This window comes from Camelina sativa, chromosome 6, assembly GCF_030686135.1.
Source record: "Camelina sativa cultivar CO46 ecotype springtype chromosome 6, ASM3068613v1".
Taxonomy (NCBI): domain Eukaryota; kingdom Viridiplantae; phylum Streptophyta; class Magnoliopsida; order Brassicales; family Brassicaceae; genus Camelina; species Camelina sativa.
Genome location: NC_141885.1, coordinates 20,243,930 through 20,258,533, shown reverse-complemented (window position 1 = coordinate 20,258,533; position 14,604 = coordinate 20,243,930). Strand labels below are relative to the sequence as shown.

The 14,604-nt window shown below is 38.0% G+C and overlaps 2 protein-coding genes across 2 annotated transcripts; one reads left to right on the top strand and one right to left on the bottom strand.

Moving 5' to 3' along the window:
* The first annotated feature begins 6,913 nt into the window (after window positions 1-6,913).
* On the top strand, window positions 6,914-7,945 carry LOC109133347 (uncharacterized). Its single transcript, XM_019246376.2, has one exon. It carries the CDS (start codon window positions 6,914-6,916, stop codon window positions 7,943-7,945), a length of 1,032 nt encoding a protein of 343 aa, XP_019101921.2.
* A 249-nt stretch (window positions 7,946-8,194) lies between these two features.
* Window positions 8,195-8,801, bottom strand: LOC147942845 (uncharacterized protein At4g04775-like). Its single transcript, XM_087454065.1, has 2 exons — window positions 8,780-8,801; window positions 8,195-8,693 (listed from the first exon to the last, which is right to left on the bottom strand). The coding sequence occupies exons 1-2, from the start codon at window positions 8,799-8,801 to the stop codon at window positions 8,218-8,220; spliced, it is 498 nt and encodes a 165-aa protein (XP_087310191.1). The 3' UTR covers window positions 8,195-8,217.
* Between the last annotated feature and the right edge of the window lie 5,803 nt (window positions 8,802-14,604).

Below are 14,604 nucleotides of genomic sequence, written 5' to 3'. Positions count from 1 at the left end.
TTAGGGTTTAGGGTTTCAGGGTTTAGGGTTTAGGGTTTCAGGGTTTAGGGTTTAGGGTTACGGCTTATCTTTTAGTCTTTAGTGTTTACGGTTTAGGGTTTAGGGTTTAGTATTCACCATTAAGAGTTTATGTATAAGGGTTTATTGTCTAGAATCTAGGTTCAGGGGGACATGATTTAGGGTTTAGGGTTTAGTGTTAAGGGTTTAGGGTTTATGGTTTAGGCTTTAGGCTTTAGTGTTTGGATGTTATGTGTTAAGATTATGTATTCACCATTTAGTGTTTATTGTATAGATGTTATGTTCTAACCACGGTCATTCATCCATGTGGATACACGTACAATTATGTCTAACCACGGTCATGCATCCATGTGGATACACATACAATTAGCTTCATGTGTTCAATGAGGCATGAATGGACGCCTTGGTTATGGGTTAAGGATTCTCCTTTAAGGGTTGTGGGTTAAGGAATAAAGGTTCATGGTTTAGGGTTTAGAGTTTAGAGCTTAGGGCTTAGGCTTTAGGGTTTAGTGTTTAGGGTTTAGGGTTAGGGTTTAGGGTTTAGGGTTAGGGCTTATGTTTTAGTCTTTAGTGTTTAGTCTTTATTGTTTAGTGTTTACGATTTAGGGTTTAGGGTTTAGTATTCACCATTTAGAGTTTATGGATAAGGGTTTGTTGTCTAGAATCTAGGTTCAGGGGGACAGGGTTTAGGGTTTAGGGTTTAGTGTTAAGGATTTAGGGTTTAGGCTTTAGTGTTTGGATGTTATGTGTTAAGATTATGTATTCACCATTTAATGTTTATTGTATAGATGTTATGTTTTAGTGGTTTACAATTTGGGTTTAGGGTTTAATGTCTACTACTTAGGGTTAGGGGGTTATTGTTGAGGCTTAAGTTTTTTCTTTGGATTTTTGTGTGTTGCGGTATTTTGGATTTTTTTATGTGCTGTACACATTTAACATTATCTTGCACCGCTATCCTATTAACACAATTCACTTTAATTTAAAACTACTTCCAATGCATACCTTATGTCATTTGCGCAGTTTATTTCAACATACCTTATGTCAAGTATTAATGGATTATGGGAAGTTTTTTTATGACTGACCACGGTCATGCATCCATGTGGATACACATACAATTAGCCTCAAGTGTTCAATGACACACTTTAGGGACGACAAATATTTTGTTATATACTTTAATTTACTATTAATTCCAATGCATACCTTATCTAACTTTGTGCAGTTTATATCCACATGTGCAAGTATTTATAGATTTCGAGATACTTGTTATGACAAACTATATTTATAAGCAGGAACGTTTTGCTTTCTTCTCGAATAGATGTCGCAACCGCACTACTAGAGAGACTCATGAATAACTAGATAATTAAAGTTAGATTTATAAAAAATCCACGATAGATCCAACACCACTATAAGAATGACCATTTTTGTAATATATAAGTGGTGGAGAAAAATGACTTAGCTTACATTGAAATGACATGACACGTCGATGACGCTCTTTGTTTGATTTTGTATAGGAATGCATCAACAATGATTACTTCACCAAATAACAGAAATTTAACATTAATCAACCCAAAATTTATTCGAAATTAAAAGCGAAAGCGAGTTACATCAAACAAAATAGGGATAACTATTGTTGGTTTTGCCTAGGACGACCCACTCTACCGTTTTTCTTCGGTGGTGATTGTTTATGTTCGGCCATGAATGAATTTAAATAAGTAGATCCCCCATCTACATATTCTAGGGCCCAGCTTTGCGTGCTATAACAAGCATGGACAAAATCTGCATAAGCAAATCTCTTGTTATCAACACACAATGCATATGGATTGCCGTTTTCTAGACATTTGGAGAAAAATCAATGGTATTTCGAGTGTGGCATTGAACACCACAAGATATCTTCAGACTTGTCAAGTCGCACGGTTGAGAGACATTCCTTGGAGTATACAACATCCAAACCTTGTTTACCAGCAATTAACAAGTTCTTCAACACATCCACACCATCTTAACCCAAAAAAGAGGCAACCTTCAAAAGCAGATCGAATGGCATGTGAAACTCGGTATTGGATGCTACCTGCGAAGAATCGGTCGGATTGTTACAAAAAAATAACGTTTTACGATTGTTACACTCAAAGAGGAAAGTATATGATGACATGAAGTAAAACGAATCTTACTCTTACAGCAACTCCATGACGCTGAGTATTTTCCATCAGCGACAACAACTTCTCTACCAACTGTCTATGTGGCGTGAAAAGGTTGATACCCTTTATATAGGGTGACAATCTTTGTTAATGTTCTGCAAGAGGTCTACTTACAATTAAGACACACAACTGAATCCACGTGGATACCCATTTTTCTTCTTTTCAAATGGGCGATGGAAGACTAAGGCCACCCACTATACTGTTGAAATCCCTGGGAAAATGTACTACTTAGCTTTTAGGATGTACTGATGTTGATGTTTCAAGTGTTTCAAATTTCCCAACATTACAACGCCTTAACGCGATGTGATGTGACAATTGTGGTCCTGCGATAAAGAGAGAACTGTCGTTTCCCTTTGGACTTCTCGGTGTGTTAGATGCGTTTTTTAAGATGCTAAAACCTACTGAATTCTCCACCTTTAAAACTCTGTACAAATGAAATAGATAAGGTATGTGTGGTTGCGAGGATACTATGTCTACATGTTTTTAATATCTCATACTCTTTAATTTTGTATGTAAGGAAAGCAAAGTTTGCTTATAAAAGTCTGTTCTAGTGTTTGCCCAACGAACAAGTGACAGAAGAAAATGTTTCCGAAATACAAACTCGTAAAACATGTTCCACTTTTGCCGCAAACCAGACATTACTATCGCCCCCATAGCGCTTTGACCCGGAGGACTGACCGTGAACCAGATCCAGAGCAAATCCGCGAGCCAATTGTAGAACTGGATTTACATGTTTATTTATTGTATATCTATTCTATTCTCAGATCTAGGAGTCGATGGTTATTATTTTCCTTTCAGTGTTAATTATGTTTTAAAAATTCCTATTTAGGCTACTGTGCGGAAAGATTTACACATTCCAGCTCCGATTTTAGCGAAAATTGTGAGTTTAGTATATCAGGATGGTCCCATGTTGCTGAAAAACTGGTTAATTGCCGGAAAGGCTGGGAGAATCGCTGCTTTGTCGCCGGAGACACTATCGTCTGTTAGGTTGGATCGTAATCCAGAATTTGTCAAATGGTCAAGGCCTTCTTCTGTCTACTATAATTTCTTTGGAATGTGTCTATACGAAAAGAACCCATATGCTTTGTATGTTAAAAGTTTGTTCCTAGCATTTCAATGCATCAACTTGTTAGGGGCCATTGATTGTGTTGAAACAATTAAAGATATGTACCCAGTTGCAGAACTTTTGTGGATTATGTTGAAAAGTTGCGCCGGAAGTTTGGATATGGATGTATACTAGACTTTCAAGAGGAAGTATAGTTTTGGAGAGGCTGACAAGATGGCGGACACTTTGATATACCACATTTACATCAAGGAACCCCAGAAGAACAGCACTTACGAGAAAACCTGGCATTTTGAAGATTTCCCTGAATGCATGTGGATGCACGACAGCCTTGATGAATACAACGGGGAGAGATGCATGGAATGTATCTATTTTTACCTTTCTAGAGATATAATGTATTTGTCTTAGTTTATTGGAGAGTTGGTAATGTTTGATCCTGCTGGAAGTTTATGGTGAAACTTTCAAGCTGTTTCTCCATTGTTAAAACTTTGTTTGTTTTGCTATGTTTTTGGCTTACAAGATCACCTTCGGGTTGTTATGTATCGTACTTTGTTTTCTGAGTTTCAAATTAGTTTTCACTTCTTTTCCTACTCTGGATTCATGTATTTCCACCTATTCGGCTACTTTTGATTTGTGAGTCTTTCAAGTTTAATAAAGTGGAGGATCCTTCAGATGTATATATATTGTTCAGTAGTGGGTTATGAAGTGAGATGAGTATTTATAAGTGCTGTCCACAAAATAGTGACCATACGAGCGTAGATATCTTGGGTATACCAAATACATCTGATGAAAAATACAAAATTATAGAAAAACGTTTCTTCGTGGATATATCCATGTGGATGCAACGTATTATTCTCATTTTTATAACATCTACGCCCTACCTCTGCTCGGAAAACATTTTTTTTTGGATAATACCATGTGGATATAGTTCGTCATACAAACCAAACAATACACAAATTCACATATTTAACAAATAAAAACACTCAAAAACAAACAACAAATAATTTGTGTGTTCTTTGAGTCTTTCAAGTATATATATTGTTCAGTAGTGGGTTATGAAGTGAGATGAATATTTATAAGTGCTGTCCACAAAATATTGACCATATGAGCGTAGATATCTTGGGTATACCAAATACATCTAATGAAAAATACAAAATTATAGAAAAAACAACATAAGTTTCTGTCCACTAAATAGTGACCATACGACCGTAGATATGTTGGATATACCAACTACATCTGATGAAAAATACAAAATTATAGTCAAACAACATAAGGTTTCAGCATATTAAAGAAAGAATATAAGTGCATAATAACCTAACATTAGGTATCAATAGGAGTTTGTTTATGTGGTTAAATAAAAAAACTGCATAAATGACATTACACCAGAGGTGGAAAAACGGCTTTTTCATACCTCCACAATAGTCTTGTGTTGAATTTATACATTTGACTATTGATCTCGCGTAAACATACATTATGTTGATAGATATTTGAATTTCGTACCCTAACTTCGAAATCAATACCCCAAGTATAATTGTTGTGCCATAACATACAAAAACGTGTTTATCGACTAACTCTGTTAAGCTTTCGTTTAATCAAAATGACGTGGATTCCACGTGTGCGCAACGATCCAAACGACGTCGTTTTGGCAAAACAAAGAATCTAAAATTTTGTCCAAAACAACGTCGTTTTTTATTTCTATCCAAAATCTTTCTTCTTCTCTCCCGAAACTCTCTCTCGCGGCGGAGGAACCCTAGAATTTGGGTATTTTCAATTTCGAGTCGATCTGAAGCTGAAGGCAATAATTCCTGGGGATGAAGGTGGTTTGGAGGTTGCACCTGGAGATCGAAACCGGTAATTTCGAAAAATAAATTTACGAAATTCCTCATAGTTCATCGATTGATTAGCATTGGATAGTTTGTTGAATTCTATTGTGTAATTGCATCAAAAATGTGTTATAATAGTGGGTATTTGTATAAGTTGTGTATGATTTGTGTGTGTGTGTTAGAGAAAATCTCGGTTTTGAACAATATTTGGTTTTGTTTTTGTAGACCTGAAGATCCAATTTTCATAATCTTCTATAATGGAAAGTTTGAAGTTGCCAATGGTGCTGTGATTGCATATGTTGGAGGCGAGACTTATAGTCTTGAATGCAAGGCAGAGACAATATTTACAAACATGGTGGAGTCGATTGGGTTGTATATGATTGGGCAAAGGATATGGTTTAAATATCCCTACGAGATGTTCTCAGAGTTGAAGTTGTTGTATGATGGATCCGATAGTTACCAGAGAATGTGTTCAGCTGCGCTGTGGACAAGATCAATAGAACTCTATGTGCAGAAGGATGAGATTTGTAATGATGGAGCTGGTGAAGAAGAACACAATGATGATGGAGCTGGTGAAGAAGAACACAATGATGATGGAGTTGGTCAAGAAGGAGTCAATGATGGTGGAGATGGTGAAGGCAACGATAGAGCTTGGTCTGCTAGAGGTAGTGATGAGGAGGATTGTTTCGGTAGAGGAGATGATGATGAGGAAGATGAGGCTTGTGATTCTGAGGCCACTCCTCAGAATTCAGATGATGAGGATGGTGGATCCGAAAAACACCTTAGGTACAAAAAAGGCAGTGGAGAGATAAGATTGGGGAAGGTATTTGACAGCATACCTTTGTTCAAGGAAGCTGTTGTTGAGTATGCGCTTAAGGAAGGAACTAATGTGAAGTATTCAAGATGGGGATCTGAGAAATCGGAAGTCATATGCTCTCTTGGTGGTGGTTGCAAATTCAGACTCTATTGTTCTTTTCAAAAAGAACTTAACACATTCCAAGTCATGTACTGCAATGACTTCCATTCATGTGTCCCAAACAAGTATAGCAAGGTAGTGAAGGATGGGGTCATTGCTAAGTTAGTATTGGATGACATTAGGAATTATCCTACTTTCAAGCCGAAGGCAATACAATCAGTAATGGAGGACCGTTACAACTTGGTGGTCACTCCAGATCAATGTAGAAAAGCCAAGACAAAAGCATTGGCAATGATTCAAGCTGAACATGATGAGCAATTTGCTAGACTAAAGGACTACCGTCTAGAGCTACTTGAGTAAGTTTTTCTTTGTAGATTTGCATTTACTTTTTTGAAACCGATTCTCATCTCTTACTTTGCTTATTTTTTTGTCAGTTCTAACCCAGGCTCGACTATTGAAGTGGAAACAATGAGAACGGATGAAGGTATTGAGAAGTTCGACAGGTTCTACGTCTGTTTGGCAGCACTCCAGAAGACATTTGTTGCTCAATGTCGACCCATATTTGGGATAGATGGTTGTTTTTTGAAGAACGATGTCAAAGGTCAACTCTTGGCAGCTATAGGACGAGATGCCAACAACCAGTTCTTCCCTGTTGCATGGGCTATTGTGCCAGTAGAGAATATAGATAGTTGGCTATGGTTTATCCAGCTTCTTAAAACAGACTTGCAACTTGGAGATGGTGAAGGATTTAGTCTCATCTCAGACAGGCAGAAGGTGAGTTGGAGACACTTACTCTCCTAATCTACATTATACTTAAAATATGAGTTTGAGACACTTACTATTTTTATGATAGGGCCTGCTTATTGTTGTGGAACAAGAGTTGCCCAAAGTCGAACATCGTATGTGTGCACGCCACATATATGGGAACCTTAGGAGAGCATATCCGGGTAAAGAGCTGCCTAAACACCTATTTTGGGCTGTTGCCAAAAGTTTCAATAACGCAGACTACAACAGAGCCACTGAAGAACTGAAGAAGTTTGATCAAGGTGTTTATGATGCTGTGATGTCGAAGAATCCAGAGAACTATAGTCGTGCTTTCTTCGGCTACACATCAGTGTGTGAAGATGTCTCGAATAACTTCTCAGAGTCTTACAACAATACTATCAACAAAGCAAGAGAGATGCCATTGGTAGCAATGTTGGAGACCATAAAGCGACAATGCTTGGTCCGAATTGAAAAGAGAAGAAAGAAGGCTGCAAAGCACAAGGGGAAGTATACTCCGAAAGTGGCCAAGACTATTAAGGAAGAGCAGAGATACTTGAAGTATTGTCAGGTAATCCCCTGCGGTAATGGTCATTATGAGGTGGCAGAACATGTTCATCATGGTTTTAGGGTTGATATGAATGCAAAAACATGTGCATGTAGAAGGTGGAGTATGACAGGAATTCCTTGTCGTCATGTCTTGCGTGTAATTGGGATGAGGAAGGATCTGAAGCCTGAGGATTTTGTTAACTCTGACTGGTATTTGACATCAAGATGGGTGGCTCAATACAATGAGACAATGAGGGGAGTTAATGGTATGTACTTCTGGAGAAAATCGGGTGAAACAGAGATTCAACCACCACCTAGAGAGCCAACTAAAGGGCGGACAAAGATACAAAAACGAATCAAGGGCAAAAATGAATCTCCAAAGAAAAGGAAAAAGAAAGCAAAGGTTGTAGAAGATGTCGCTCCACCAAAGAAGATTAAAATTAGCGGAGCAGGAATTATTTTGCGTTGTGCTAACTGTAGCACGGTAGGACATAACACAAGAAGTTGTCCTAATCTTGGGGTCCATCGCTATAAGCCAAGGAAATCACAAGGGAAAGGTCCAAGTCAAGCAAGTCAACCAAGCCAATCAAGCCAACCATCACAGATTTCACTTGCTGATTAGTTGTTTTATAGCTTATGATTAGGATGGTTCAAAGTTTTAGGATCATGTTGTTTGGATTGAATGTTTAGGATGATGGTTTTTTGGTATATGGTTTAAGATGTAGGATGCTTGTTTTTTGTCTACTTATTGAATCAGATGTTGTTTAAAACTTTGTCATCTAAATGGAATCATCTAAAACAACACTCTTTATAGCATTTTAGCTCCATTACCATTACATAAACATATTGCTCCATTAACATTGGTAGCAAGTCAAGACATGTTTTGCTTATTGCTTAAAAGATTAAAGCATATACAACAAACATGACTACACTACACACAATCAAATTTTTGAAGCTACGTAATGCTTGAATCTCTTTCTCACAACAAACGATCATGGCTTTGAGTTCTCCAATCTCCTTCTCACATCCTTGTGCAACAGCTTTTATGCCTTCTATTTCACTTCCATTGCTATTCATTGCTAGACTCTTCATCTCAGCTTCCACATCATGTAAGCCTTTCTCTAAGCTTCCCACATCTACTTGTATCTTCTCAACAACACTCTCAACCTCTTCAATCTCTTCCACCATAGATAAATCAGTCCATTTGAACAAATGACCACAATTCTCCTTTGAGCCATAAGGACAACAATAGAATAACCTCCCTGGATTCTTTAATGTTTCTGAAGTTTTGATTACAGACACTGCACCACATCTACATTTTCTAGGTATCCCTCTTTCTTGTCCACGACGATTGTAGCTCACTTTCAACCCTTAGCCAAATTTCCAAATCAAAATTCGCATATATATTATCGAAATTGAATAATTAAAATCAACGAAAACAATAATTATTACTTACCAGAACTAGATGATGAATACATACGATAACCTACTTCAGATCGACTCGAAATTGAAAACACCCAAATTCTAGGGTTCCTCCGCCGCGAGAGAGAGTTTCGGGAGAGAAGAAGAAAGATTTTGGATAGAAATAAAAAACGACGTCGTTTTGGACAAAATTTTAGATTCTTTGTTTTGCCAAAACGACGTCGTTTGGATCGTCGCGCACACGTGGAATCCACGTCATCTTGATTAAACGGAAGCTTAACAGAGTTAGTCGATAAACACGTTTTTGTATGTTATGGCACAACAATTATACTTGGGGTATTGATTTCGAAGTTAGGGTACGAAATTCAAATATATATCAACATAATGTATGTTTACGCCAGATCAATAGTCAAATGTATAAATTCAACACAAGACTATTGTGGAGGTATGAAAAAGCCGTTTTTCCCACCAGAGGTATCCACTAGATTATACCAACTCTTAGTGTCGTCCAGGTATCCATTTCAATTGCGTCGGTGATTAATCATCGAGAATACCAACTCTCAGTTTACACCAGTCAATCAGAGGAGGAGCTTTACACAGTTCGACTTCTGCCGCTGCAAGCTCTCTCGGCTCCTCCAACCTCTTGTGCTCTGCCTCCAGGTCCACCAGTTCTTGCCATAAAATTTGATTCAGTTGGGAGAGTTGGGCATCGATTAGTTCAACTTGATGGCCGAGGGCGGTAGACTCCTCCTTCTACTTCATATGATCATTCATCATATTAATGATTGCTTTGAATCGTTCCCTTGTCTCCGCCTCTACCACTGCCCTCGTCCTACTAAACGCCTCAGACATTACCTCAAGTGCTTCCTCTTCCCACTCGAATTCTAGATTTTCCTTTGGACGTTTGGTGGAAGGCTCTCCGACAATGTCTTCCTTCCAATCTGACTTACGTTTCCCCCTTGAAGAACTCTCTCCGGCCATAGTTTGAATCTGAAAAAGAAAAGTAAAGAAGAAGAATATGTTCAATATGTTAAACATCTTCAAAAGGAGAAAAGCATAGAACTCTCGAACCGTAACCAACTTAAGTAAAAAAAAAAAAAAGCAGATGAAGAAAATAAATACCGTCTCAAGTTTAGAGAAACAGATTGCCTACAGAAGTCGGAGTTAAGATGAAGATGGTGAAGATGTTTAACAGAACCGATTATATCCATTAAGTAATGAGAGGATTTTTATAGGCGCGATGATTGAAGAAGAATATGAAGAGACAGCAAATATCCAATCGACACAACTAATGTACAAAGAACCAAACCATGAATTAATTTACAGACAACCAAACGATACACTGAACTTTAAGAAATGGTAACGATACCTCTTTTCGTCCCAGTTTTGTCGTTTCATTTGTTCGTGGAAAATTTTCGAATAGCTTTCTTCGTGGATATATCCATGTGGATGCAACGTATTATTCTCATTTTGATAACATCTACGCCCTACCTCTGCTCGGAAAACTTTGTTTTGGATAATACCATGTGGATATAGTTCGTCATACAAACCAAACAACACACGAATTCGTATATTTAACAAATAAAAACACTCAAAAACAAACAACAAATAATAACCGTCTATTTATACTTGGTGTGGCAATTACTTTCCAAAAAATAATAACGTTAAACACACCAATCTAAATCCCATTTAATAACCTACCCATATCGAATTTGTTTGGTTTTTTAAGTATCCACACAGCTGGTCAACAATGGATACTTAAAACGCCCAAAAAATGGTCCCATGTATCTCAAAAAAAAAACCTTACATAGGCCAAACTTATATCCACTCAACCAATATTATAGTGGATTACTAACGTTGAGAAAGTTTTAACTACCACCCACACATAACAAAAGAGTAACAAAAGAGAACAAAAGAGTGATGTTCTCTCCACAATTTTTTGCCATCGATCACGACAACGGGTTGGAACAGCTGCTCATGTTGTGTCCAGACTGTTTACATCTTCCACACCTATTAACCTTCGTTTTCCCTCCTCCTATTTTCTGCCAATATTCAACAAAATACAGTGTTAAAGACCCACCATAAAAACTTCAACCATATCAAATTTATATATGGGCCCTTAAAATACTCGAGGAGAACCAAACTTATAAGATATTCTCCGATCGACGGAATCCTCAACTCTTTCGGCCTGCCAGAATGTCTATGTGCCTTTGGTGGATACAACACTCGGTTCTTAATCTTACCAGGTATGTCTACATCAAACATCTCAAGATTAATAACCCCTTCATTATTCCTCTCCACTGCTGCGTCTTATAATAATCAGCAACAAGGCTATCATACGGTATGCCTTGTGTGTTCGCTGCTAACAAGGCGTGACCGCATGGGATTTTGACCCGGTCATATTGTTTACAGGTACACTGTTTCATATCAAGCAGGACATGATGCTTCCCATTCAGCAACTCATCAACTTCATAACTCCAACTAGAGATAGTACCTATTCTACTACCACTAACAGATCCCAAATTCTTCTGCATCTGTTTATCAACTTCTGGTGGTGTCATTCCTTTGTGGTTCTCAACCTTATTTCTCCTTGCATTGAACCATCTTGTTAGCATAGCCCGAATGAACTTCAACAGCTCAATAATTTGTGAACCTCGAGCTTTTCCTAAAGCTCTGTTCAAAGTCTCTGCAATGTTTGAAGTCATTAGATTATAACGTTCTCCCTGGAAATACGCCCTACTCCAGTGTGCAGCTCCTATATTATCCAAATAAGCGGAACATTTTGGGTTCTTCGCTTTGATCTGTCTATATATCTCTTGATACCCAGTTACCTTGTAAGGAAATGCAGCATTGGTGACCATTTTCGCAAGCCCTTTATTATGGAACCTAGCATTAACATTCCTGGCTAGGTGGACAATGCATGCACCATGATGTGCCAACGGAAAAACTTTCTTCTTAGCTGTGTAGATCGATCCGTTTCTATCCGAAATAATTGTAAGACTTTTACTGTCTGCAATTATCTGCTCCAGCTTTTCAAAAAACTATGTCCAAGCATCGTCGTTCTCACTGTCTACGACTGCAAAAGCTAGTAGAAAAACCTGGAAATTTGCATCTTGTCCAGAAGCTGTCAGTAGCACACCATTGTACTTCCCATTTAGATGTGTCCCATCAACAACAATAACACGACGTAGCTTACGAAACCCCTGAATATATGCACCAAAAGCCAGATACATATACAAATACCTCTCTCTTCCATCTTCTAACACTTCCGACTTAATATATGTCACCGTCCCTGGGTTTGCTTGTTCCAATGTATACAAATACGCAGCCAGATCTTCATAAGATTCATCGTCTGAACCAAAAATACCCTCCATAGCTTTTTCTTTTGCTCTCCAACACTTACTGTATGATGCAGACAGCCTCAGATCCTCACGAATCATCTGCTGTAGATCCAATGGAGCTGGACCTTTTGTTGGATCACAAAACTTCGCCTTGTAAACAGCTGTGATCACCTTAGATATAATTTTTTTCAAATAATTCCTCCTTATCTATATTGGATAAGTGTGCTCCAAATTAGCTTCCCTTATCTCATAGTATCCACACTCTTTCATTTCACTGGCTAGTATTCTCCAATCACACCTCTCACCAGAGCAACTCAGTAGAAACAAATCTTTCTTCGTTGTAGTTTGTGTAAAATGGAACATATTCTTGATAGCATATATAGCTATAGCAATCTGGCAGTCCTCTTTGTTAGTGAATATTTTCCCTTTGTAAATCCCTTTACCATCATCATCAATGTCAAGATCAGGTATCTCCTCCCTCTCATATTCAATGTCGTCAAACAAAGGAGGAATATCAAACTCCTCGTCATCAATATCCTCTAGATTCCTTTTATCCACAACGGGTACACTATCCTGTCCACGATCTTCTGTCCAAACAGACCCCCTTTCCTCATCGACGGGTCCACTCCTTTGACCACCACCGTTACCTATCCACGGTTGGCCCATTAGCTTCGCCTTTTCTTCCTCCTTAACTGGAACCCCACCATTCAAAATCACTGTATGATCAAAGCAAGAATTTGTACTACACATAACCTCCACAACATCCACTCGCCCAAACTGATCACCTATAAAATTTCCCCAAAACTCTTTATCGTACGATTTCGGTGTTACTATCATCTCGCTCAAATTTATTCCATCTTCCTCCACACACTCATCAAAAGTCTCTTCTCCAGTCACGACTTTCTCTTCAGCAGAATGAGTATTATCTTGTTCTGTGTCGGAATCATGTCCAATCGAACCATCAATAACGTATCTTCTCTCGTCCGCTAATTTCCTTTCAATCTTAGCTACCCCTGCCATAAATTCCTCATCTACCGGTGTCGACTCAACAGCAAATGTCTTCGACCCGGCAGTTGAAGCCTCACCAAAAATATCCTCCCCAGCAGCGCTATTACTTTTAGCAGATGATAATCCACATGTCCGCTTCACACACCCATCGCCTGAAGGTTCTCTGTCTGGTACCGGCAAATCTTCCTCCAAATTATCTCGTTTCTTAGACTCTTTGAAAGTCGCAAACAGATTTAACCCTCAATTAGTACCCAACATTATCTTGTACTGGTCAAGACCAAGGTTTGTTGTCACCATAACCGGTGGAGTCTTCACTGCAGTCATGAATTCCATATAGGTCGGGATGCAGTAACTTAATTTTGCCTTCTTCTGGACCAATCCAAATTCTTGGATAACAACCTCTTCTAGTTCGCATAAACTTGTTGTAGCTTTTAGCGGAACAACCCTCGTCAGAAGTTTGTTGTCCACTTTAAATTCCAAATTCCTTCATCAGAGCAGCCCCAATTGCCGGATATCACAACACAAATCCCAAGAATTCCGACCTGCACAAACAAACAAAAAAAGATCCACAACCAAACCATGGTCAAAAAGATCCAAAATGTTTGTCAATCCATAGAGTTTCGAATCTCGACAACCAATCCACCAGAAACCAACCTGCCCAGCCATGTGTTCCTTTTGGGGGTTCTAAAACCCTAATCGCTTCTCTCCCAGAAACAGAGAGTATAATTCTTTTTGTGTTTTAATATTAAGTCTCTTCTTTTCCGACATGAATAATTATCACATCAGTAATTTTTTTTTGTCTCACAATGTAAGGCAAGGGCAAACTTGTCTCAGTTTTGTCCAAACTCACCAAAAACACCCCAAAAAGTACACCACACTCAAGAAGTAGGTGTGGCTGCAAGGGAGTTTGCCCAAAGTTGGTCTATGTGCAATTCTCCCTAATAAGATAATGTCAATAAGAAAAAATTCTGACATCATCAATCAACAAAAGAAATATCACTTTTTAAAAAGATTGTTTTGTATATATATAACTAATTTTAAGACACATATAATCTCAGATACAATAAAACATCTATAAAAAAAACTTATTTACTATATATATTTTTTTTCTTTTTCCTTAAAACAAATAACTGATTAAATCAAATAAGATGACCACTTAGCTCAACACCACCCTTGTCTTCTACAGTTCTTCTACCCATCCTAAAAAAAATATGACTTATTTATGTAGTACATACTAAAATACGCTATTTTTCAATGTACAATTATTTTTAATGATATTTAAACTATATATTATTTTCTTTTGTCATCAGTTTAAAATACTAGTATAATCAATCTAAAAAAGTGAATTCGGACAACATCCTTGTTGGTGCGGGATTTAGCACCCACGTCATACCGATCTAAACCGAAGGTAAACTGAGCAACTCTGCACATCAACTAAACCGAGGAACCCCCTCTTTTGAGACAACTAAACAGGCCTATAAGCAAGAAGTCCAACGAAGTCACTCAACCG